General features: G+C 37.1%; 2 protein-coding genes and 1 pseudogene across 15 annotated transcripts in view; 1 reads left to right on the forward strand and 2 right to left on the reverse strand.

Moving 5' to 3' along the window:
• GIN1 (gypsy retrotransposon integrase 1) overlaps window positions 1-25,019 on the reverse strand; it is a 34,528-nt gene extending 9,509 nt beyond the window's left edge. The window contains exons 1-8 of one of the 3 annotated variants that reach the window (XM_045838127.1): window positions 24,870-24,968; window positions 14,989-15,053; window positions 13,810-13,955; window positions 11,800-11,993; window positions 8,279-8,584; window positions 1,828-2,019; window positions 1,553-1,729; window positions 766-1,051 (exon numbers count right to left, since the gene is read on the reverse strand). In XM_045838127.1, coding sequence (XP_045694083.1) covers window positions 766-1,051; window positions 1,553-1,729; window positions 1,828-2,019; window positions 8,279-8,584; window positions 11,800-11,993; window positions 13,810-13,948 — 1,294 coding nt within the window. In that variant the 5' untranslated portion in view covers window positions 13,949-13,955; window positions 14,989-15,053; window positions 24,870-24,968. Of the gene's footprint in view, window positions 1-765; window positions 1,052-1,552; window positions 1,730-1,827; window positions 2,020-8,278; window positions 8,585-11,799; window positions 11,994-13,809; window positions 13,956-14,988; window positions 15,054-24,869 lie in introns of those variants that run through there. The other 2 variants (XM_045838126.1, XM_045838128.1) reach the window with 2 other exon arrangements.
• Window positions 10,615-11,500, reverse strand: LOC123818158 (annotated as a pseudogene).
• Window positions 25,020-25,097: 78 nt separating the features above from the next.
• The window catches only part of PPIP5K2 (diphosphoinositol pentakisphosphate kinase 2), a 65,742-nt gene continuing 64,391 nt past the window's right edge, over window positions 25,098-26,448 (forward strand). For 4 of the 12 annotated variants that reach the window (XM_045838111.1, XM_045838113.1, XM_045838112.1 and 1 more), the window contains exon 1: window positions 25,099-25,287. The gene's annotated coding sequence lies outside the window, so the exon portion shown is untranslated. Of the gene's footprint in view, window positions 25,288-26,448 lie in introns of all 12 variants that reach the window. The other 8 variants (XM_045838117.1, XM_045838116.1, XM_045838119.1 and 5 more) reach the window with 3 other exon arrangements.

The raw sequence follows: 26,448 nt of genomic DNA on the forward strand, positions 1-26,448 counted from the left end.
AAATGCAAAATTAACTGGTTAAGGTACCAATGAACTTCCTCTCAGTTATCTACCCCAGAGAAACTCTAGGGAGGAGATACATGGGACAAAATAAAAGTCTCAGTGAAAATGGGATTTAATCTGAAAGCCATAGCAAAATGTCATTTAGCTCCAGTCTATGATAAAAAGGGTTAGAGAAATCAGGGTATCTTGACTGCTCAGAACCATACTTGGGGCCAAGTATAACCTTGTTTAGGGTGCTATCACCTTTTAACATTTTGAGTACACCCCACCATGACCCTCCCCTCCACCCACCATGATCTGACTATGATGCAATGCTAAATACTAATTGCATTTTTTAAAAGTCCCCTAATATATTTCTCTCACAACAGAATTCTGGACAGAATGTTTGCTTTGGCATTAATTATCTTAGTTGCTGGTTTGTTTTTTTTTTCATAGTAAAATGAGGCACAAAGTTGCTCACAAAATACCATGAACATGAAAATAGAGGATACATAATTGCTTTTGTGAAACAGGTTCAGTATCTCCCACAGAACTGTGGGAAAGTGTGTTAAAAGCACACTAGATATCAAAATAAAATCTCTCACAAGTCTGACAGTTCCAGAAAAGACATTCTAATGAAACAGATTACCTGGGATCCAAAACTATATGAAATTTTATAAAAATGAGAACGTAAAAGAAAACTTAACCAAAGCAAGAGCTGTAGGTATTATATTTTTAACTTCTCTCCTCATTCAAATAAAATAAAAACGTAGAGAAATTTACCTTGATCACTGGATTCTCTTACATAGGGCTTAAGGTGAGCTATTTTGATAGGTCTTTTAAGCCTAGTCCCAGTGTTGTCTCTCAGAACAGCACACCCACTTTCTGTAATATAGTCTATGACACAAGGACCAACCCATTCGGACTGGAAACGACCATCCTTCCACCAATTTTTCCTTTGTCTTAAAACTTCATGACCCACTTTTAGATGAAATGGATTTAATTGCTTTGGTTTCTTTTTAACAATGATTTTGCTTTTATTTATTTCATCAATATCCATATTCTCCATCTACAAGTGCAAAAAAAGAGAGAATAGAGCAATGAATGAGCTACAGTTTCTTGAAGGTAAATACAGATAACATTTAATATAAAAGAATGGTTATTTATTGAGATGCTACTTAAAAGGAAGGCACAGATACCATTTAATTCTTAAAGAATTTCAAAGTCAGCATTACTCAAAATTTACAAAGAAGGTAAAATAAAATAGATTAAGTAATTTGCCCAAGTCAAGCAACTGAAAAGCAATACTAACAGGGATTTGAATTCTGCTCTACTTGACTACAAAATGCATGGTTTTCCCATAACTGCCTCTCAGAATTTCACAGCCAGAAAGTACATTGTTTAATCAAGACAAGAAAAATTTGAAAAGGAATTGGTTTAAGGGTATATCATATGTATGCATGTATGTATGTATTTGTATTTTAGTGCATAGATATGCAGCAATATTTTTAAAAATCACATTATAAACTATATATTTACTATTATAGAGTTTTCTATTAAATAGAATCACCTTGCCCACAGAAGTTGTCTTAGTCTCCATTATTTTATCAGCTTCTTTAATAGCACCTATAATTTTGGCAAACATACTTGTATTATCACCATCCACTTCATGGTGAACATCTGAAGTCTCAGGCATATAAGGATTTCGATGAAACATCTGAAAGTATGGTGTATTTTTGGTAGGCTCCTATTTTAAGGAAAATAAACAATAATTTATAATAAAACATTTATCTAGGCAAGAAACAGTGTTAACTTAAAAGTACAGAATTACAAAAAGGCACATACCAAGTGAGTTATATTGAAGGCAAATGAAACAGCTGATAGGTGATCATCCCAGTTGTTTGGGTGGTCAGCACAGTGTTTGGAAAGAAACGTTTTGATGGTATTAGGTATACCTTCAGTTTGGTTAACAGTTTGAGAGGCATGAGAAATTACAATTTGCTTTGTGCCAAACAATCCATACAGTTCGACATTGATCTGAAAAATATATTTTCAAAAGCTGACTTTAAATTTTATTTTATTTTTCCCTTGCTTAAAAGGTTTCAAAAGAATTTGAATTTTGCCTTTTCATTGACCACAACCACTCTATGTAAAAACATATATATTTTGTTTAAAACAGTAACTATCATTAATGAGCAGGGCCCTACTAGGTACTGGTCAATGTGCTACATGCTTTGCATTGTTGTCATTATACATGATGACAATTATATAAGGTATTATTAACCCCATTGTAAAAATAAGAAGCTGAAGCTTCGGGAGGGTAAGTGCCTTGCCAGAGACACACATACATCAAGGAAGTGGAAGAACAGAATTTAAAAACAACTCTTGAGTTCAAGTAACATTTTAATTCAGTAGACAGTTTCTAAAAAAAATACTAGGTCATGTAATCAATTAACAGTTATATGAGCTTGGCTAAGTCACCAAACCTCTGTGTACTAAGTTTCCTCATTTGTAAAATCAGTAAAATCCTACCCAGGACTCTTTTGAGGATTAAAGACGGTGAACAGTTAGCTAGAAGCATCAGTTCCCAACAACATTCAAAGTTACACATCCAACCCTGGAGAGTCTGGCCTCCCTTTACCTAAGTTTATATGCTAGGGGGAACAGAGACATTCTGTGTTACTTGTAGCCAAACACAATTCCTAGCTGATATACTGTGTACTAGTCAGCTATCTCCTTTTAACTCAAAAGTAATTAAACAGAAATCCCAGAGAATAGGTCTATTTGGTCAGTCTCAATCTGAGGTCATAATTAATGGTTTTAAATGACTGACCTTTGCAAAAGGTTTCAACTTCTTTCTTTCAAGAGACTGCCTAGGAATGATCTAGTGAATCCATTTGTGAGATGCTATCTTGATATCCTTACCCTAATAGCCTTTTTTTCTCTCTATCAAACCAGACATTCCACTAGTGGTCACAATTTTGGTATTCTGTAAAACATACTTTTAAAATTCATCAGAAGTTTACAAAAAATTATTTGTATATTTTTCTAAACAGTTTAGCAAATACTCTAAGCCATGTTAAAAACATGTTTCTTCATCCAATTATATAATAAACCTCCCTCCCACTATGTATATAGTGTTCTAATTTTATTACAATACTTTAGCAGGGTTTTCTGTTAGTACTTCCTGATAAAACATTTTATTTGGTGACTATTATGCTTTCTGTGTAATATCTAAGCCATTTAGATCACAGCAAACAATACATTTTACCAATCATGTCATTTTTAGTTTTTTATATTATTATTAAATCTCATAAGAGGCTTATAAAGTTACTGTTATCTTTAATAAAATTTTCAAAGTCCTGGGTTGACTATCACATGATTTTAAACATGAATGAAAAAGCTGCTGGTGATTCATACTGGCTTTATAGTGTCATTACTTAATATCTTGAAGCACTATATGCACTTATGGTGAGACTCCTCATTAATAAACTTGGAAGTGAATGAACATTTCAAATAATGTTTTTTAATATATTTTATTGATTATGCTATTACAGTTTTCCCATTTCCCCCTTCACTCCCCTCCCCCTGCATACCCCTCCCACCCACATTCCCCCCCTTTAGTTCATGTCCATGTGTCTTAAGTTCTTTAGCTTCTACATTTTCCATACTATTCTTGGCCTCCCCCTATTTTCTCCTTACTGTCTATGCTACTTATTCTCCACACCTTTTCCCCCTCTCCTCCTCCCACTCCCCTGTTGCTATCCCTCCATGTGATCACAATTTTTGTGATTCTGTTCCTGTCCTATTTGTTTGCTTAGTTTGCTTTTGTTTTAGATGTGGTTGTTAATGACTGTGAGATTGCTATCTTTTTACTGTTCATATTTTTTAGCTTCTTTTTCTTAGATAAGTCCCTTTAACATTTCATATAGTAAGGGCTTGGTGATGATGAACTCCTTTAACTTGACCTTATCTGAGAACCGCTTTATCTGCCCTTCCATTCTAAATGAAAGCTTTGCTGGATACAGCAATCTTGGATGTAGGTCCTTACCTTTCATGACTTGGAATGCTTCTTTCCAGCCCCTTCTTGCCTGTAAGGTCTCTTTTGAGAAATCAGCTGACAGTCTGATGGGAACTCCTTTGTAGGTGACTGTCCCCTTATCTCTTGCTGCTTCTAGGATTCTCTCCTTAATTTTAATCTTGGGTAATGTAATTATGATGTGCCTTGGTGTGTTCCTCCTTGGGTCCAACTTCTTTGGGACTCTCTGAGCTTCCTGGACTTACTGGAAGTCTATTTCCTTTGCCAGATTGGGGAAGGTCTCCTTTATTATTTGTTCAAGTAACTTTTCCACTTGTTGCTCTTCCTCTTCTCCTTCTGGTACCCCTATAATTCGGATGTTGGGATGTTTAAAGATGTCATGATGGTTCCTAAGCCTCTCCTGATTTTTTTTTTAATTCTTGTTTCTTCATTCTTTTCTGTTTGGTTGTTTCTTTTTCTTCTGGTCCACTTCATTGATATGAGACCCAGTTTTCTTTCCATCACTATTCGTTCCCTGTGCATTTTTCTTCATTTCACTTAGTGTAGCCTTCATTCTTTCATCTAATTTGCAACCTAAATCAACCAATTCTGTGAGTATCCTGATCACCAGTGCTTTGAACTGTGCATCTGATAGGTTGGCCATCTCTTGGTCATTTAAAAGTATTGACTCGGGGGCTTTGATTTGTTCTCTGTTTGAGCCATTTTTTTGTTGTTGTTTGGTTGAGCCTGTTACATATGAGGGGCAGAGCCTTAGGTGTTCACCCTGATGGGGCAACCCAGTCACTGGGTTGTGACATTGTATGTGGGGACAGGGTCCGAGAGGAAACAATGGTGCTTGCTCTGCTCAGTCAGATTCAGTCCCCTCTGCTGCTTCCCACAAGCAAATCGGGCCCTTCTGGTGCTGGTTCCCTGGTGGGTGGGCTTGTGCATGTTGTAGGACCCTGTGGGTCTCTCCAGGGAACTCTCCTGTGAGGCTGGGAGTCTCTCGCTGCACCTCAACCTCCACAAGTGTTTTCAATCAGTGCCTTTAGGCTTTATTTCCCGGTGCTGGAGCCCTGGGTTGCACAGTCTGTCTCTCGGCCCGTTTTCACCTGATTTATCTGCACTCGAACGTGTGTCCGCAGTCAGCTAGCTGCCTTGTGCTCACTAGGTCTGCTCGTTGCCTCCCCACGCCTGCACATGCGACCTCTGCCACCGGGGTCTGCTAGTCACCCTCTGTGCCCTGTGTGCCCAGGTCTGCCAGCCACCGCTTTTTCCTGCCCCAACCCCTTCTGCCTGTCGTCGACTCTGCCCCTCTTACCAGTCTGGATGAGTGGTTGTCAGGACTTCCATACAGTTCAATTTTCTGTCTGTTCTGGTTGTTTTTTTTTTGTTTCTAAATTTTTGTTGTCCTTAATTTTGGTTGTGCGAGGAGGCACAGTGTGTCCACCTACACCTCCATCTTGGCCGGAAGTCGACAAATAATGTTCTTTGAATTTTGGTGGCCATTTTTCTATCAGATTGGATTAGTTCATATTTATTTTTATTTTATTAATGTGTCAGTGAAAGAGCTGGTACCACAAGTTAGCTACTGACAGAAGCTCTATTATTTTCTTGTGCTTGATAGGTCACTGTCTTTTTAACATTATGTTTTATTGCAAGAAATTTAAGATACCTGGCTATTCTGTGAGGAGTAGTTTAGTGAAAACCAGGCAATAGCCATGAATTAAATTACTGCTGAAAGCTAAAGAGTGGAGGAACCACTAGAGATTTCCACATACTGTGGATTCTCACTTTTCTCCTAGGATCCCTGTGCGTGCCACATGTGACACACAATCATTTGCCTTATTGATTCAGGATGCTATTATCACCCTGTCCACATTATTAGTAAAGCTTTATTACTTTCATATTAGATAAAAAAATATATAAACAGAAGTTCTAATAATATTGCCATCCCACAAAATAGATTGTCTCACACACAGTATTTTGCAGACCACTACTGTGCCAGTCAAGGTAGGCAAGATTACCCTGCAGTTACAAGACACATTCAAGTCTCAGTGGGTTAACTCAACAGTTTTTTGCTTGCCCATTCAAAGTCAGCTACAGGTCAGGATGTTTTCCATAGGAACTATCCTCCACTAGGTGCCTCAGCAATTCTGGATAAGAGATATTCTACCACCCTAAAGTATAGTATCTGGGATATTCTGTCCATTCTCCAGAGAAAAGAGTAAGACTGGGAGACAGAATAGGGGATCACACTACCTCAGGTGGAAAGTGACACACATGTATCCACTCAATTTCTTTGACCAGATCTAGTTACTTGGGCTTAGCTATCAGAAAGAGACCAGAAGGAGCCATCTATGTTTGAAAAACTAGGAGAACTAATTATTGTTGAGCACTAGAAATTTATTATCACAAAAGCAATAAGTGATTATGTGTATTTTATCGCTAAAAATTAAAGCAACGTAATACATATACATTGAAAAAATTAACAAAAAAATCTATACTCTCATCCCTCTTAAAAAATTCCATAGTTAACCTTAATGGGTTTTTATTTTAGTCTTTTATATGTAATTTTCACATAATTATGTCAATATATAAATATGTAATACATATGTAAGATTCTTCACTCAGATTAATTTACATGTTGTAAACATTGTACATGTCATTTCCTTTTCTTTCTTTGTAAACATCATTTATAATGGCTATGAAATATTTCATCATGTGATTAGATCTATTTTTCTGAAACACTTCCTTTTCATTTTTGGATTATTTTTCATCTTTTGCTAAAATAAATAGCATTGTGGTATTTACAATAAATAAATAGTAAGAGCTATTTCCATACTTTAGATTATTATCTTATAACAAATTCTTAGAAACAGGATTGTTAATGGAGAGACAAAAAATGTATCTGTGGCTCTTAATGGACCTCCAGCAAACTACTTTACAAATAGGTGAGCTTCAAGTTGCAGTGCTACCAGTAATGTAAAGCTATATCATTCTATCTGTAGTCTATTTGGTATCATTACTATTTTTATTGATTAGACAAGCAAAAAAATGGTCTTAATTTTCATTACCCATAACTACTGAGTTTGAACATTTTCCATATTTACCATTATTCCCTCTTGTGAATTGTTTTGCTATTAACTAAATGATTAAATTTAAATTTTTATAATAAAGGCATTAGCCATTTCTTGCATGGATTTGCTTTATTTTTGTTGGTCTACTTCTTGGCCTTTATGTTTTGCTTATTTACCACACATAAATTCCTAATATTTCTGTAGTCAAATTTGGTGATGTTTTCCACTGAAATGTATGGAAATGTATGGAAAACATACATTTGATAGAAACATCAAAATGATGTTTTCCACTGTCCCTAAGCTTAAGAAGTTACTTCCATGTGAAGATTAAAAAAGTCAGTTGCATTCTATGTGTGGGTGTGTAAAATCATAATATGTGAATTAGGACAGCGTGGCTTTCTCTGACTTTTTTCTTTTATCACTTTCTGTCAATTATATAAATCTGTAATTATGCCTTAAGTGTAGTAATTATATTCCTTTAAAAATTTTTCATGTATATTCTTGCCTGCTTATTCTTTCAATTTAACTTTAATCTGGAAAAAGGCCAGGGTCAGGGGAAAAGTTCCCTCCTTTTAATGCTGATTAGAAACTCATTAATTACATAAATTATTTTGGGAAAAACTGATATGTTTTGGTATTGAATGTTCTCATTGATGAACATGATGCATTTTCTCCTTTAGTCAATTCTCCCTCTATATATCAATCAGAATTTTTACACTAGAAACAAACAAAGATTATTTGATCCAACCACCTCATTTTAGCTTGAGGAAACCTGAAGACAGGTTTACAATCACTAAGTGGCACAAGTACTAAAATCTTGGTCTCTTAATTTCCAGTCCAACTACCTCTGTACTATACAATATTAAACCTCTATATCTGCAGCAATTTATCTAAACTAAGCATCCTGTAATTTACAGAGGTGTCAAACTCATTTTCACTGGGGGCCACATCAGCCTCACAGTTGCCTTGTAAGTCCAGATGTAATTTTAGAACTGTATAAATGAACTACTCCTTAACTAGGGGCAAGGAGCTCGGTGCTGCCACTGGGTAGAAACAAGGTGCCGGGACAGATAAAACAAGGTAGAGGGCCGGATTTGGCCCACAGGCCTTGGTGTTTGTCACCTGTGATTTACAGGTATGTTGGGTAGTAAAAGGTGAATAAAATATGTTCCTAGACCTAAGTTGTTTGTCTACTTACCTGATGAATGAACTCATCTCTTTGGTCCATTATTATTTTCTGAGGAGGTCCATACAAGGAAAATATATTGATAATAGCTTTAGAAATTTCTGATGCTGAAACATCACATAGAGGCAAAATCACAACCCATTTTGTGAACAAATCTGTCATAATTATAGCATATACATGACTTCTGTTGCTTGTATGAAATGGGCCCATTAGATCAACAGTAACTATACTCCATGGATTTTCCACCTTGAGAAAATGCTGTTTAGGTGCTAGAATAACTGTATTTTTCGCCACTTGACAATGATGACAAGCATATACCTACAAAACACAGGCACACAATAAAGAAAAGACATGCAAATGTTAATATATTCAACATAATAAAAGCAGTCTTATAAATCTTAACTTGAATAGTTAATAGGTACTTTGTGTTTTGAAGAAGACACTTTTGGACTATTCTAGACTAGAATAAAAGTTCTATTCAAGATAATAAGCAAATATTCGTTGCCACTGCTACTAAATGATCATCTTAAGGAGTCTTATTCATATGGAACATAATTTTGGTTTATATTCAATAAACATTTATGAAATGAATAGATCTTAAAACAAGTTTGCTATAATTTCATTTCATTATTAATTTAGAGAGAATGGAAGGGAAGGAGAAAGAGGGGGAGAGAAATACTGATGGGCAAGAGAAACATCTATTGGTTGCCTCGTGTACACCCCCAACCAGGAACCATGTCCCCAACCCATATATGTGCCCTGACCAGGAATTGAACCAGTTTCCTTTTGCTTTGTGGGACAGTGCCCAACCAACTGAGCATCACTGGTCAGGGCAAGTTTGGTATAATTTTAAATCAGTATATTAATTTATAATAATTTCTATGGGCAAAAGATTTTATAAATTATCACTCTAGTAAGTTCATTCATTCATTCATTCATCTACTTCAACAAATATTTATCAACACACAATTTTATTCCAGCAATATTTATAGATGACAGAAATTTCTTTAGGTCCAGAGAAGAGAGAATGGACAAAAACAAAGCCCATGCTGCCATGGAGCTTTCATGTGAATGAGATGAAAAGAGATCAATTGATCAACTTTTGGATGGTGTCATTGCATAACATATTTCTCAAATTCCACTTTGGAAACTACTTTCAAACTAACTCCTGAACAAAATTTAAGAACGTCCTTATTGCATTATAGTTACTTTTGATCAAAGTTTTTATTTCTAACTTACATACAAATAACCTCTGGTTATCTTAAAAAATCATATCCATTCTCAAATTATAAACATTTGATAAAGATTTAATAAAATATTTGTAAAGGAACTGTGGCAGGTTCTTCAGGCAAATACCAATGTGGAGGTCTTTGGAATACCTGCATAGATTCATAAACTGAGAACTCATAAATGATACTCTTTAAATGTTGGTTTAATTCTTTATGCCTGAAGTGACAGTCTGTTTGATGCACTACCATTTGCAAATTGAGTATACTAGAAAAAGTAGAAATCAGTTGATGTACCAGCAAGAATCCCAGAATTTGTGGGTAAATTTTCAATTATAAGAAGTTGAAGGCTGGTCAATGTTCAGGTGTCACCCCATAAACTGAAAGGTCACAGGTTTGATTTCTAGTCAGAGCACATGCCTGGGTTGCAAGTTCAATGCCATGTCCAGGTGAGGATGAAGGACTGTAAAGGACTGTTTCTCTAACACTGGTGTTTCTCTCCTTCTCTCTACCTCCCTCCCCCTCTAGGCATGTCCTCAAGTGAGGATTTAAAAAATTTTTTGAAAGAAAAAAAAATGTTGAAGGTTGTAGTGCATTATAAAGTTACAAAACCCAGACTAATTTCATTATCTTCACAAGTTGATTATACACTTAATTGGTTTTGGGTTGCTGCCATATTTGACATTTCCTATGGCAAGATGAAATAGGCACCAAGATGGGAGCACACACAGGGCCTGACTTATTATGAACATATTCACCTCTCAAGATTCACATCAAGATTGGGTGACTGCCATCAAAAAGGTAATGATTTAGTAAAGGAATACCCACCCCATTTATATTCTGCCTATACAAAACAGTTCAATGATAATAATTTGGTTCTAAAAAAATTATCTAAATATATTGTTTAAATAATGCTTTTTTCTAGTTCAAATTATACTTTAGTGATTTAATTTTTTTTAAACTGGACCATTGTACTAATCTTTAAAATGGAATATATGGTCTCTGAATGACTGTAGACATGTGAGCTATGTGATAGTACTAAGAAATATAATAGTAAAGGGCTTTTCCTGATTGGTGCATGGTCTTCAATAATCACAGGGAGTTACTTGTATGAAACTGCTGTCAAACCAGTAAGACTGCATTTATGCATCTGTCATTTTCAGGATTTTTAGTACTTGGACATATTTTCCCCAAATGGCCTTGCCTCCTTGTGTCACAGGCCAAACTTGCTCATGTTCACCTCGATAACAATACCTTTGGTAATAACACCCAAATTAGATCTTTACACTAGTGGGTCCCAACCTTTTTGGCAGCAGTGACTGGTTTTCAGGAAGACAAATTTTCCGCAGATCAGGATTGAGGGTGGTGGGGAGACAGGAGGCGGAGTTCAGGCAGTAATGCCAGCCAGGGGAGGAGGGAGGTTAGGGACCCCGGCTTTACACCAAGTAATGGTAAGCATAAGGTGCCTTTCATTTCAGGATGTGTTACATGGCCTTCTTGTAACATAAGCCCATTGGCCTAATGAATCTTTCATATTTAGGTGGTTTTTGAGTAAAGCCATCTCCAACAAAGCAGACTTCAGTAACCATCCTCTCCATGCTTTTTTTCTTTCTCTTTATTGTGTGAATAACCTCTGTTTCTCCCTGGGCACAGACTTTGGGCAAGAGAACTTCCCATTTTCCTGCTTTCTTTTTTTGTTTAATCATACTGGAAAGTACTTTAGCTTGACATTGTCCCTCTCTGTCCAGTAGACAAGCAAGTTACTGCTTCCGGTGGAGTCTTTCCATCATTCTTTTGTTTGATGTCTCTTTTTCATGCATATTGTAGTCTTTTTAATTTGAATTTTCTCAGCATGGCATTGTAGTATAGCCTTCAGGCCAATTATTGTTTTTGTACTCTTTGAACGATCATGAGCCCTTGACCTTTCCTTCTTACTCCTTATCTCAGGATAATCCAAATGATATCCATAGCACTTAAGGTATAACTCAATATACTCCTTTTGTGGCATGGTTTCAGCCAGCTGTGAGGTGCAGACCCTCAGGTGTAGTCCTTCAGGCATGAAGAAGCACTCAACTCTCAGGTCTCAGTGACCCATGAGCCAACTCCATGCAACTTGCCACAGGAAAGGGACACTTCTCTAAAGAAGTTTGAAGGCAAAAAAAACTGCCTTTAAATGTTTCTACACAAAAACTACTCACACAAAAAATACTTAATGAGAACTGCTATCAAGAGTAAATCTGGAACAATAATAAATTTGGGTATCTACTACAAAGACAGTATTCAAAATATTCTAAATAATAGCCATACCCACTGTTTGACATCGTTGGTCACAGAAGTCCAATAGTAATTGGATTCCACCAGAGTAAGGGTTCTGGATATGCCATGATGGGCTCCAGTGTCGTTTTCATGGCATTCTCTTAGGACTTTCCTTTTTTCTTCTTCTGAAACAATTACCAAACGGTTTTGTTTTCTGTCTTTTCCAACATAAAACAACTTTTTTTCTGGAATAAATGAAACCAAAAAGATATAATTGCAATTTTTAGAGATATAGTTTTAAGATAATCATAGCCTTATGTTTTAAACCACACACAAGGTCCGTGGGCCAAATTCAGCCCTCCATCTTGTTTTATTCAACCAGGCACCTTGTTTCTACCTGGTGGCAATGTCAAGTTCCCGCTTAACCGTTAAGGAGTAGTTCCATTTATACAGTCCTAAAATTACATTCGGCCCTTTGAAGGCAACCACAAGGCTGATGTGGCCCCCCGTGAAAATAAGTTTGACACCCCTGTTTTAAACCATGAGGTTTTTTTTTAATTAAAAACCTTTCTCTTGCTCTAAGACAACATTTATTTGTAATGATGCTACCATACAATCCGAAAGGTCTTCAGCTACTACACTTACTAGATATGTGAGAGAAGTACTAGCTGCTATAATTTTGTATATATAAGTAGAGGTATCTTGCTCACCAAAGCACATGATAACTATGGGAGTATGAAATTATCTTTCTCCATAGGTCACTCAAACTAGGATTAGCAAATGAATTATGTACAGATAAGCCACGTCAGGAACAAAACTTTCCAAAACAGTATTTCATCATAACTTCATTGTATTTCATTGTAACTTCATTTTTGTAAGCAATCACCTCTCTTAAGTCTTTCTGGATTTGAGTAGGAGATAGGGTTAGTAAAGCCAGAAAGTGAGAGAACCTTAATCGTCAAGACAGTTCTCAGTTTTCCTTGGAGAAGAATCTACAGGGAGCAAGCAGGGCAGGGAAAGAACTATCGCCTCTCCAGCATGAATAAAATAACTGTTTGAACTCCAGAATACACCATTAAGCTACTAATATGCTTAATTAAGCACAAGCTGTATGGGACAGTCTTGTTTGAATCTGCAGGTAAGCAGATTGAGGGCAGCAATCTTATCTTATTCGCTGATATATTCCCAAGGCCTAAAATGTGATTTGCACACAGTAAAACTTGGTAAACATTTTCTCCATAAACGATTAAATAAATTAATCAATAAATCTTCACTTTAGTCTAAGAGGTATGCTGTTCTTAAGCTTAAAGGAGTCATTTAGAAGGGGTGCATGTACATGTGGAGGAATGAGCAGGTATTTATTATCTTAGCATTTTTTGACTTGCTTTAAAGAAAGCCTGACTCTGTACCTACATGTAAAAATCTGACTAATAGCACCAACATTCATTTAGTTATCTGGTGACTGTACTTCTTATCTCATTCCAAACTTTCTTTCCCCTTTGGAACAGGAAAAAGAGGTAAAAATTATCATAATCTTTCATAATCTTTCAAGATATATATTCTACTGCCTTTGTAGAATTTAGTCCATTCAGAGGGACGTGAGGATCCCAAACTAAATGTAACCTGAGATTATTTAATGGCAGAGGGAGGGGAGAACCACAGAAATAAATAGAGTAAACAAACAAGTTAACTTTGTCAACATTTTCATATTAAGCATCCCGTAAATTCTTCACTGATAATGACATCAGTGCTTAAAATGTACCATGAGAGTAGGAATTACCTGAGAGAAAAAGTAGGAAAGGTTAATTTAGTTAAGTGTTTTGTTTTTTCATGGTATCCTTTCCTGAATATAATTTTAAATGCCCTTTTGTGCTTAATTAAGGGCCTTCAGTTAATTTCAGTTAATTTTTATTTTGATTTAGGCTGAATTGCATCATCAATTCACCTGGTAATTGTTTAGCAACAACCAATTACTACAGAAATCCTGAGGAGTCCACAGAGGACACAGATGGAGAAGCATCTATATTAAGTCAAATTTAAGATTTGGGGCCTTAATTTTACCTTTGAAGACAAATTTTTTTGCTGCTCTTCTTATTCCACTTCTCTCACTCGGCAGTGTAGTTGGATGATATTCACCAGTTCGTTTATAATATGCAATTTGTTTAAGATGAAGGTCACCGTTTTTCCCACTACGGACCATTGTGAAACTAGATAAAAGATATTTAAAGATATAAGTTAAGTGATAAGGTAATTCAGTTACTGTTACAGTTCAGGTTCTGCCATACTTCAGCTTACATATGAATTGAACATTCCTAGAATATCATCTATGACAGAGATAACGAGTACAGAAAAGAATGGTATGATGTATGTGAACTAAAATATTCAAATACTATTTTTGAGATACATCATGATAAATTATTTGTCTCTTTCCATGTGGTAAGAAATGCTGAAAATTTTCCACATACTTGGAAAAAAGGGAATGAAAAAGTATACTTCAAAAAGTTTTACTTAGCCCTGGCTGGCATAGCTCAGTGGACTGAGCGTGGGCTGCGAACCAAAGCATCGCAGGTTCGATTCCCAGTCAGGGCACATGCCTGGGTTGCAGGCCATGGCCCCCAGCAACCACACATTGATGTTTCTCTCTCTCTCTCTTTCTCCCTCCCTTCCCTCTCTAAAAATGAATAAATAAAATCTTTTAAAAAAGTTTTACTTAAAGTTTCAGGTTACCATTAATTAAAATATTACTTATACAGGATGGTTCTGAGACATTTAAATAAATGATAGGTTATAAGGAGAGAAATGCAGTTTTACATTACTTCTAAATATGTTTATGGTCATTGCAAAATGCAAAAAAGAAACCCCTTCAAATAATTTGAGAGAGATGTATTTTAGAAATGTTCAAATAATGAGGAAACAGATATTTAGCTATGCTAGATCTCATACACTCTTCTGAACTATATGTAAGTTGCTTTTTTGAACAGAAATGATTTTTGATTCTGTGTATACTTTCTCTAGGTTATAAAGAACAATCTGCCTGCATTGGCTGAAACAAAGCAAAACTTCTCTTTTTTAGATCCTAAATATTATGAGAAATCACTACCTTAAAAAGACAATTTTTTTTTCATATTTTCAGTTGAAAGAAACTACCCTGTGCTGGTTTTCTGTTTGCTACCATCCCCACTTCATCCAGAATCATTTTTTGTCCTTTCTCTCTCTGCTGCTGTGCCCTAGGAGACTGACCTTTACCAACTGCATTTATGGTTTTCTATTCCAAAAGGCCATTCTGCACCAATCTGAAAGACACACTGGGGTAGAAAAATAGGGAGGTCAGCACAGGTCAGTTCAGGGACTACTACATAATTAAGGCAAGAAATGATAAAATTCTGAATCAAAGTGGTATCCGTGGAAATAGATAAATTTTACAAGAACTGTGACTGACTGGATGTGTGTAGTGAATAAAAGGCAAAGTCTGGGATCATTTCTGAAGTTCTGGCTTAGGGAGAAAATAGAGTACTGAACACACATTCAGCTCTTGGTTGACCCAAGCATGTGGATGGTGAATGAAGTTAAAGCAGTGGAAGAAGGATTTCATGGAAAGTGCACCTAGTAAGAACAGTAGACATATCTTTATCCTAAACATGCACATTAATGGGTACACTTATCTATGCATCATTCCTGACCACATCTATTTCCTGTCAGGTAGAATTGTATACACCTTCCTTAGTACACCCACAGTGCATATACCACTTTCATATAATCTTCAATACTTTATTGAACTAATTAGCTTAAATGTTTCTGTCCCAAATATATTGTAAATCCCTTGGAGGCCTGAGATTAGCCTAAGAAATAGGAAATAAGCCAGAAGAGGTTCTGGCCATAGAAACCTAGGGAATAAAGAGCTCTCTTCAACACAAAATGGATGAGAGGTTATGTGATACCAGAACTAAAGTCTATCTAGTGGTTTTGGCAATAGTTACAGTAGAGCAGGGCAGGTAGAAACCAGATTGAAATGAGGTATGGAATAAGTGGGCATTGAGAAAGTGGATTTAATAAGCTTAAGTTTAGTTATGGAGGCAAGGAATTACAAGACAGTTGCTAGAGACAAATACAAGATTCAGTCACTGATCTAAAAAAATATTATTGGGTTCCTGCTATGTGTCAGACACACACTGGAGATACAATAATGAACAAGACATATATCCTCTTGACCTTTATGAAATTTAGATTCTATTAGGGTTAAGAGATTATTTTGACATCCAAGTTCACAGAAGCTTTGTTCACAATAGCCAAAAAGTGGCCCCAACCCAAATTTTGATCAGTGGATGAATGTGTAAACAAAATGGGATATGTGTATGCAATGGAATAATTATTCAGTTTAAAAAGGAAGGAAATTCTGACACATACTACAACATGGACAAACCTTAGTGACATTATGCTAACATAAAATAAGCCAGTCATGGAAATACAAATATTGTATGATTCCAGATATATGAGGTACCTAGAGTAGTTAAATTTGTAGAAGCAAAAATTAGAACGGTGGTTGTCAGGGTGTGGGGGTTTGGAGTAATGGGGAAGTCACTGTTTAAAGAGTACAGAGTTTCAGTTACCCAAGAAAAAAAGAGTCCTAACGATGAATGGATGGTGGTGATGGTTACACACAATGTTAATGTACTTAATCCCACTAAACTGTACACTTTAAAATAGTTGAGATGGCCCTGGCTGGTATGGCTCAGTGGATTCAGTGCTGGTCTGCTGACCAAAAGGTTGCTAGTTTGATTCCCAGTCAGGGCACATGCCTGGGTTGTGGGCCAGGTCCCCAGTGAGGGGCACACAAGAGGCAATCACACACTGACGTCTCTCTTCCTCTCTTTCTCCCTCCCTTCCCTGCTAAAAATAGATGAATAAAATCCTTTAAAATTTTTTTAAATAAATAAATAAAATACTTGAGATGCTGAAGATGTCATTTAGGGACTTTCATTGCTAAAGAGAAGTCAATGCTTAGATTCAGAGTTTCAAAGGACAGGCTGGCTCTCTTGTTAGGTACTAATGAAGCCAGTGGTATTTCACAAGGCCCTTAAGAATTATGCTAAAAAGCCTCGATGACAGCACATCTATTTATAACATGGATTTACTGAATATTTTAAGGCCACTATTGAGACCTACTGCTCCAAAAAAAAAAATTCCTTTAGAAATATTACTGCTCACTGACAATACACCTGATTACCTAAGATCTCTGATGAAGGTGTACAATGAGGTTAATGTTGTTTTCATGCCTGCTAACACAAGAGCCATTCTGCTGGTCATGGATCAAGGAGAATTTGACCTTAAAGTCGTATTATAGTCATGTACCACTTAATAATGGAGCTAGTTCTGAGGAAAAAAACATCTTTAAGCAAGTTCATCATCGTGCTAATGTCATAAACTTATATAAATTTGGATGTTATAACCTACTATATACCTAGGCTATATGGTAGAGGCTCTTGCTCCTAGGCCACAAGCCTGTATGGCATGTTGCTGTACAAAATAACACAAGATTAAGTCGAGCACAAGAGAAATGATAGAATCAAGAAATGCAGTAAACACAAGACGTATGAGGCTGCTGCTGGTATAACACTGCATACTGTTTAATAGCAAACTTTTTATGTAAGTAGAAAAGCACACTCTAAGATATTAATAAAAAGTATAGTATGTAAATACACAGAAGACCAGTAACACATGAGTAATGCATATTAGGACGTTAGGATTGCTAAAATGTTATTGGGCAACAGGAATTTTTCAGCTCCACTATAATCCCATAGGACCACTGTCATATACCGGTATGTATCTGTCATCAACCAAAAAGTCATTTTGTGCATGAGTGTTTTTGAGAAATGTATTTCATAAGGCTACAGCTGCCATAGTGATTCCTCTGATGGATCTGGGTACAGGGAAAACTTTCTTGAAAGGATTTACCATTCCAAATGCCATTTGAAACATTTGTAATTCAAGGGAAGAGGTCAAAATATTAACATCAACAGGAGTTTAGAAGTTGATTCCAACCCTCAGGGATGTCATTCAGGGATTCAAGACTTCAGTGGGGGAAGTAACTGCACATATGCTGGGAACAGCAAAAGAACAAGAATTAGCAGTGCAGCCTAAAGGTGTGACTGAATTGCTGCAATCTCATGATAAAACTTGAACGAATGAGGAGTTGCTTCTTATGAATGAGCAAAGAAAGTGGTTTCTTGAGATGGAATCTACTCCTGGTTAAGATGCTGTGAAGACTGTTGCAATGACACCGAAGAATTTAGAGTATTATATAAACTAGTGGACAAAGCAGTGGCAGATTTTGAGAAAACTGACTCCAATTTTGAAAGTTCTACTGTGGGTAAAATGCTATCAAACAGCACTGTATGCTACAGAGGACTCATTCATGAAAGAAAGAATCATTCAGTACAGAAAACTTTGCTGTCTTTTTTAAGAAGTTGCCACAGCCACTACCAACCTTCAGCAACCAGCACCCAAACTAGTCAGCAGCCATCAACACTGAGGCAAGACCCTCCACCAACAAAAAGATTATGAATCACTGATAGCTCAGATCTTGGTTAGCATTTTTTAGCAAAAAAGTATTTTTAATTAAGTTATATACATTTTTAGACATAATACTACTATATACTTTATAAGAGACTGCAGTAGCCCTGGCTGGTACTGCAGTCTCTTATAAAAAGTAATCAGTGGATTGAGCATGGGCTGCGAACCAAAGTGTCGCAGGTTCAATTCCCAGTCGGGGTACATGCCTGGGTTGCAAGCCATGACCCCAAGCAACCCCACATTGATGTTTCTCTCTCTCTCTCTTTCTCCCTCCCTTCCCTCTCTAAAAAATCAAATCAAATCAAATCTAAAAAATAAAAATAAAAAATAAAGTCAGTTAATAACTTAAAAAAAAATAAGAGACTGCAGTATAGTATAAACATAATTTTTATATGTACTGGGAAAACAAAAACTTTGTGTGACTTGCTTTATTGTGGTATTCATTTTATTGTGGTGGTCTGGAACTGAACCTGCAATATCTCCAAGGTACATCTGTAGTAATCACAACTATGTGGTATTGGCAAAATGATAGCCATTAGCCTGCTGAACAGAATACAATGTCTAGAAATAGAGCCATACAGCAATGATATATTGATTTTTGGAAAAAAGTGCAGGGTAATTCAATAGAGAATAAGTAGTATTTACAAGAAATGATACTGGAACTAAACATCACTATGAGAAAAAGATGAACCTCAACTCCTATTTTGCACTATCTGTAAAAATTAATTCATGATGGGTCATAGACCTAAAAGTAAAACTGAAACTACATAACTTCTGTAAGATAAAAAAGAAAATATTTGTGAGTTTAGGTTCCCACATAGCAAACAGGACAATTCATAAAAGAAAAAGTTAAAAATGTTGTTATTTTAATAATACTGTTAAGAAAATAAAAAGGAAAATTACAGTTGGGAGAAAACATTTACAGTACATATGTTAGGCAGGATAGATAGTAAAACAAGGCAGGGAGGGGGAGGGAGACATATCTCACCAATTAACTCAGCAGTCATAGGCCTGGTCTCATAAGATTGCCAGGTGTTCCAAAAATCATGAGAAAAACCATGATAGCACAGACAGAGGGGAAGCCCTTGAAGTTCTGTATGAATCGCTCCCACTATCTGGGAAAGAAAGCCTTTGAAATTGTGCATTAATCCCAAGATCTGAAAATGGGAGGAGGAGGGGCAACCTAAAAGCTGGCTACAAGCATAAAACCCCTGAAATCCCAATAGTCAGTACACTCAGAATAGCTGGGTGCCCACTTGCAGCTTTGTGCTCAAGTGTATTTAATAAATAAACTTATATCTCATTTCCACTATAGGTGTTGTCTTTCACCTTAATTCTTCTCTTACAAGCAGAAAACAACTGAGGAGGGAGAGCCCCCTAATTCAGGTCTCCCCGGTAACACATATATACAATAAAGAACTTGTGTCCAGAACTTATATAGAGAATTCTCAAAACTCAGTAAGAAAAAACCCACTTTGAAAAAAGGGCAAAGAATGTGAACAGACACTTCATCAAAGAAGATATGGGTGACAAATAAACACATGAAAAGATACTCGACGCTATTAGACAATGAAAAATGCAAATAAAAGCACAGTAAGATATCAGAACATACCATCAAAATGGTAAAAACAGCAACAACCAAACAAAACAAATCTAACAGTCCTAAGTACTACCAAGGATGCAGAGAACTGCTGGTGTAATACAAATTGTTTACATGCAGGAAACCAGTTTTAACCCAAGAGAAATGAAAGTATATGTCTACACAGAAATCTGTTTGTGACTATTTCTAGAAGCTTTATTCATAACAGCCAAAACCTGAAAACAATCCAAATGTTCAATTGGTGAATGGATAAACAAATTGTGGCACATCCACACAATGAAATACTATCCAGAATTGACGGGAAACAAACTACAAATAAGCCTAGTAATATGGATGCGTCTCAAAATCATTAGGCTAAGTGAAAGAAGCCATATACAAAAGGCTATATTCTATATGCTACTACTTTACTTATATGACAACTGGAAAGTCAAAACTATAGGGAGAACAAGTGTTTAAAAACTAAAATAAATTAAGCACATAAGCAATGAAAAAAATAACTGCAAACATTCTATGGAATAGGTACTATTTTTACAACCACCTTATAGATAAGAAAACTGAGGTTCAGACAGATTATCCAGTTTACACAAGGCAACACAGTTAGTGAGTTCACACAGTGACATTTGAACCTTGGTCTTTGTTGCTTCAAATTTCATGTTAGTTTCTTTCCCTTCTGCTACACTAGGAATTATTTGTCATCCTCAGCTTTCACAATATTTGGTTCAGGCCTCTGCTAGAAAAGTCATAAAGTGATTCTGTAATAAATAATTCAAATTATAAATAAAGAATAAGGTCTTACTAATTCTTAATGTTTATACTGTTTCACACAGTGTTTGGGACATAATGGACATTAAATTATATGCCAATAAATAAGTAATTACTTTCATTTCCCAGTGGAAGAGGTAGCACTGGATTAAAACAGAGCACACGTTCCAAAGTTCCCTTTTGGAAAATACTGCCTGCATACATGTGGAACTACATGTATAGGGTGTCCAAGAAGGTAAGGTTTTTACAAGTCAGAATTTCTAGTGTGTGAGCTACATAAATCTCAGTATCCACATCTGGAAAAAGGACATAATACTTATCCCTCCTTTTTCACAATTATGTGGATCAATGAAATGATGGATTTGAAAAGTCTTTTACAAACGGTAAATCAACATATCATTATTCTTAAAACAATTTAAGTATTATCATCCATATTAAGCTGTTCAAAGTAACAGAGAACCATCTTTCTCAAAATCTTTACAAGGAAAAGTATTTAAAAACCCCATTCCTTTCATTAATAGTTTATTTTTTTTTGGCAATGTTTATAATATTTTTACTAACAACAAAACCCAAATGATTCAACAGCTGCATACTTTATAATAAGATTATAGTCTAATAGGGTTCACAAGCTCTAGTTCTGAGTAAAGACAGATGACAAGGACAAATAGAAAATGGGAAAAAAAGAAAAGAAAAATCAATTCACAAAAGTAGTGTCTTAAGTAGATGGTTGAAAGTTAGCTGGTAATATTTTGTATTTACATACATGGATAACTTAAAGAAATAGAAGATTTATTTTCTTTTCAAAGTACATTCATCTTTTGGTCCCTAGAAAACATCCATTTGCATTGGTAATAAGAAGATGGCTTTAGGACTTCCAGTCAAGATGGAGTCATAGGTAAACATGCTTCACCTTCTTGTGCAACCACAGGGAGAATTACAACAATATCTCAAAACAAGTAACAACCAGAACTGTCAAAAAAAATCGAGCTGTATGGAAGTCTGACAACTAAGGTTTTAATAAAGCCACATTCATCCAAATGGGTAGGAGGGATGGGGTCAAGGTCATGGGTAGAGGGGCATGGAGATACAGTGTGGCACAGAGAGGTGGCAATGGAATAGGTGGTCCCACACTCATGTGTGGTGGATAAAAATCAGGAGAGATACCTTAGGAGCAAGCAATCCCAGCCCCACGCCAGACCACACAGTCCAGGGTCCCAACACAGAGAAGACAGGTCCCCATAACTCCTGGCTGAAACCAGTAGAGTTGGGGTGGCAGAAGAAGCTGCCGGATTTTCAAGAGTCCCTTTAGAGGGCCAGAATGGACTGAGAACATACGTAATCCCAACCCTGTCTGGAATTCATCACCAGGGCAACAGCTGGATGGGCACTGGTCACATAAAGGAAGTAGGTGAAGTGACTGAAAATGGGGCAAGTGCTGGACAAACCTTCAGGAGCCAGGAAGTGACACTGTCCCCTCTCCGAGCCCTGTCTCCACACAAAACCACAAAGCAGTGAAGTGAGTTACCAGACCTAGCCATTACCTAAGGCTCTGTCCCACAAAATTTACAGGTGACCCTCCTACAACCAACAATTCCACTAAGACAGGGAGTCAAGGCAGCTCTACTTAATACACAGAAACAAACACAAGGAGGCTACCAAATTGAGGAGACAAAGAAATATGACCCAAATGAAAGAACAGAGCAGAGCCCCAGAAAAAGAACTAAGCAACATGGAACTAGTCAACCTATCAGATGCAGAGTTCAAAACACTGGTGGTCAGAATGCTGAAAAGATCTCATTGAGTATAGAAAAACATAAGGGAGAAATACAGTTTACAATAAGTAAAATCAAGAAAAACCCACACGAAACCAACAGTTGAAAAGATGGACCTTAGAATCAAATCAATGATTTGGAACACAAGGAAGGAAAAAACATTCAATCAGAACTGCAGGAGGAAAAAAGAATTTAAAAAATTGAGAACAAGATTAGGAACCTCTGGGACAACTTTAAACATACCAACATCCAAAGCATAGGGGTGCCAGAAGGAGAAAAGGAAGAGCAAGAAATTAAAAACTTATATGAAAAAAATAATGAACGAAAACTTTCCTGCAGAAAGGAGAAAGAAATAGACATACAAGTCCAGGAAGCACATGCAGTCCCAAACAAGTTGGACCAAAAGAGGTCCACACCAAGACACATCTTAATTAAAATATCAAAGGTTAAAGATAAAGAGAGAATCTTAAAAGCAGCAAAAGAAAAGCAGACAGTTACCTACAAAGGAGTTCCCATAAGACTATCAGCTGATTTCTCAAAAGAATCTGGCAGGCAAGAAGGGGCTGGGAAAAAGTATTCAAAGTCATGAAGGTCAAGGACCTACATCCAAGATTACTCTATCCAGCAAAGCTATCATTTAGAATGGAAGGGCAGATAAAGTGCTTCTCAGAGAACGTAAAGGTAAAAGAGTTCATAATCACCAAGCCATTATTACATGAAATGTTAAAGGGACTTATTTAGGAAAAAGATCAAAATTGTGAATGTTAAAAGGGCAAAAAAATTATAACTATCACCAACAGAATCTAAAAAAAACAAACTAAGCAAATATGCAGAACAGAAACAGAATCATAGATATGGAAATTATTTGGAGGATTATCAGCTGGGAAGGGGAAGGAAGAAAATGGGAGAAAGGTACAGGGATTAAGAAGCACAATTGTAGGTCAAAATAGGTGGATATCAAGAATAGTATAGGAAATGGAGAAGCCAAATAATTTATATGCATGATGCATGGACATGAACTAAGGGTGGGGGGACTGCTGGAGGGAAGGGGGGTACCAGGCAGAGGGGGAAAAGGAGGAAAAACTTGGAGCAACTGTAATAGCATAATCAATAAAATATAAAAAAGAAAATAGCTTTAAGCTATAATATTCAGAATAAATGATCTTCCTGTGCTCAAATATTATTAAGTGAAGGTATCATTTACATGAACAAGTAAGTGGTTTGAGCAACAAATAAGAAAATTGTTTTAGGATTTTTGGGTTTCAGGAATTTTTGTTAAAATAATTACTTGTATATTAAGACAAACAGGAATAAGAAAAGAGTGAAGGTGGCTCATTACAATTTCTAGTGTTGCAAGAGAAAATATCAGGGTCATATTTGAACTTTTTATACTATATTCCTCGTACAACATCAAATTAAATCAATGAGTACCTGAGTAAATATTTATTACTTAATTCCTTTAATAACTTTATCTTGTGTGTGCAATAAAGGCAGTGAAGTATCACATTAAATCAAACCAGTATTTAACCGTGGGTACCGATTTAAGCCTCTAAAAGGTGTTCCAACGTAAAAACTTAAAATCAGTAATATTTTAATAAACACGTTAACTTGTGATCAGAACTTTACTTCTCAATTATCCTATTTTAATTTCTGAAAAATTAAATGCACAATTTTATCTAAAGTCAGACTGGGAAATTTAAATACACCACACACTTTAGAATCTGCTTCGCTTCAGCGTACAAATTCGTTTAACAAAATGTCTTCATCTCCAAATGCATAAAAATGAATCCCCGTGTGATAAATTTCCATTATTTTTCTATTTTAGCTCAGAAACGTCCACTTAGGTCAAACCCAGAGATAAAATGGGTACTTTACTTTTTAAAACAACAGGACAAGATTCTCTCTTGGGCTAGCGTTTCTCCCCGCCCAGATTTTAATTTGGGATAAACGGGTAATACTCAGATTAAACGACTATGCTTAAGTAAGGAGAAGAATGCTGTAACACCAGTTAAGTGCCGCACTCAACTTCTGAATTTGCGCGAAGTCTCGGAGGCTACCCGAACTGTGAAGAAGCATTTCCAGAGCGCTTAAACTGCTCATTAACTAAAACTTAAAGGCAAGATCCGGCTAAATTTACCATAAACAGAAAAACAATCATTAAGCAAAACTCGGTTAACAACCAGTAGGCACCTCCCCAGGCCTGAAAACGGAAATCGCCCGATTTCTGCTCGGCAGGCGGGGCGGATTGCAACGCCCTAGCAAGGCCCTCCCGCCCCAAGAGCGCCTGCGCATCATCTACAGAGTCAATTTAAACCCTTCCCAGACTAGTCGACGCGAATGGTTTCGAAATTACTATCAGGTCGCGCCTCACTTTAAATTCATTAAGCATGACAAAGCACACCATAACGACCACTCACCGAAGTGGTCCTATAAACAAGCGACAAGATTTAAGCTTCCTCTCGCGACTTATCTGGTGCTGCCGGAAGCGAAGCTGCCCGTGTCGTTAAGAAGAGGTGCTTATCCTGGCGCTGGAGCTCCGGTCTGGGAAGTTTAGGTCGGAACCTTTGACTCTTACCGGAAGTTGTTCTGCCCGGCGAGGAGTACTAGTGAGACCCAAAGCGGGCGAGGAGGAGGCGTGGCGGAAATTCGCTAGTGTAGTAGTGCCATGCGCTACCTCTATGTGGCACTTCTGCTCTGAAGAAGGAAGACCCACGATCACGCTAATAGCTGGAGTGTGCTGACCAACACCTCACCCCTGCCCTCGGGATTAAAGGGGAAACCGAGACCTGTATGGGTCGGCCATCTCCAGCAGATCGCGTGACTACCGCAGCGGAGGTGAGGGCCCCGAGACCAGAGAAAAACCGAGATGCGGAACCTGGTCACCCAAGGTTTGCAGCCGCTGCTGGGCAGTTGCTTTGTCTCCTCCTGCTCTGCGGAGCCTTAGACACGCGCTCCTCTAAGGGGCAGGTGCCAGAGCGAAAAGTAGCGTGGAGGAGTAACAGTACAGCCCTGCGGGTCGTCTCGCGTTTTAATTTCTTTTCCTCAGTTCTTCCCTTTTCCTTTTCTCGGTTAAGAAAGAGGTGTCAGTTCAGCAGGGAACAGGCGAGCTTCTGGCTGATACTCTGGACTACGGTCTCGCTCCACCAAAGTAGGCAGCGTCGAGTTTGGGGACTGCTGTGGATAGAAATGACCTTTTATTTCCATTTCGCAGTCTTTATCCCTTTGCCCCTCGCGCCTCCACCCGCACTTAAAAAGAACAAAACCCCCCAATCGTGGCAGCTTTCCGGAGTGAGGACGGAGTAGGTCACTGCCGCACCTACTCAGTTGGAGAGTGGTGCATCCTTTCACGCTTTGAGAAAGCAGGGCGAGGGTGGTGACCACTGGATCTCATTCACTAGGTTCTCAACGACTTCCAGAGAGTTTGCGACCTTTGGAGTCCTGCGGGCAACACCTTACCTTGCTTAGCGTGCTGAAAGGCTTAAATGGAAGTAAGAAGCATGGCCGACGTTAGCACCTACCATCATTGTTCTACACTGGGATAGGCTTTTGTTTTACTGTTGAACATTATTCAATGAAAAAGTTTTTGTTTTAGGCAGGTAAAATAATAGGGATAGCTGACATTAACTGAGTTCTTATATGTGCCAAGTGCTTTACATATTTTCTTGTACTCCCCTCTCAACAATTCCACGAGTTAGATGATTATTCTTATTTTACAGAGATAGAAACTGAGGCTCAGAGAGGTCACATAACTTGCCTTAGTAAACTGCTAGTGCTATTAACCATGTGAACCCGTATTAGGAACCAGGTTTTTCAGATTCTATAATCTGTATTCTTAACTGTTATACTACTATTGGCTTGCTATTACGCTTCATCACTTCTAATTTCTTACACTTGCAGTGGCTGAAAGTACTCATTAAAATTTGGAGGTGGGGAGGTATGCCTACTTATGTGTCTAACAAAAGACAGACATGGTCTCTGTCTTTACAGAGTTTCAGT

This window comes from Phyllostomus hastatus, unplaced genomic scaffold (genome assembly GCF_019186645.2).
Source record: "Phyllostomus hastatus isolate PE091 unplaced genomic scaffold, TTU_PhHast_1.1 phas_contig_254, whole genome shotgun sequence".
Taxonomy (NCBI): Eukaryota; Metazoa; Chordata; class Mammalia; order Chiroptera; family Phyllostomidae; genus Phyllostomus; species Phyllostomus hastatus.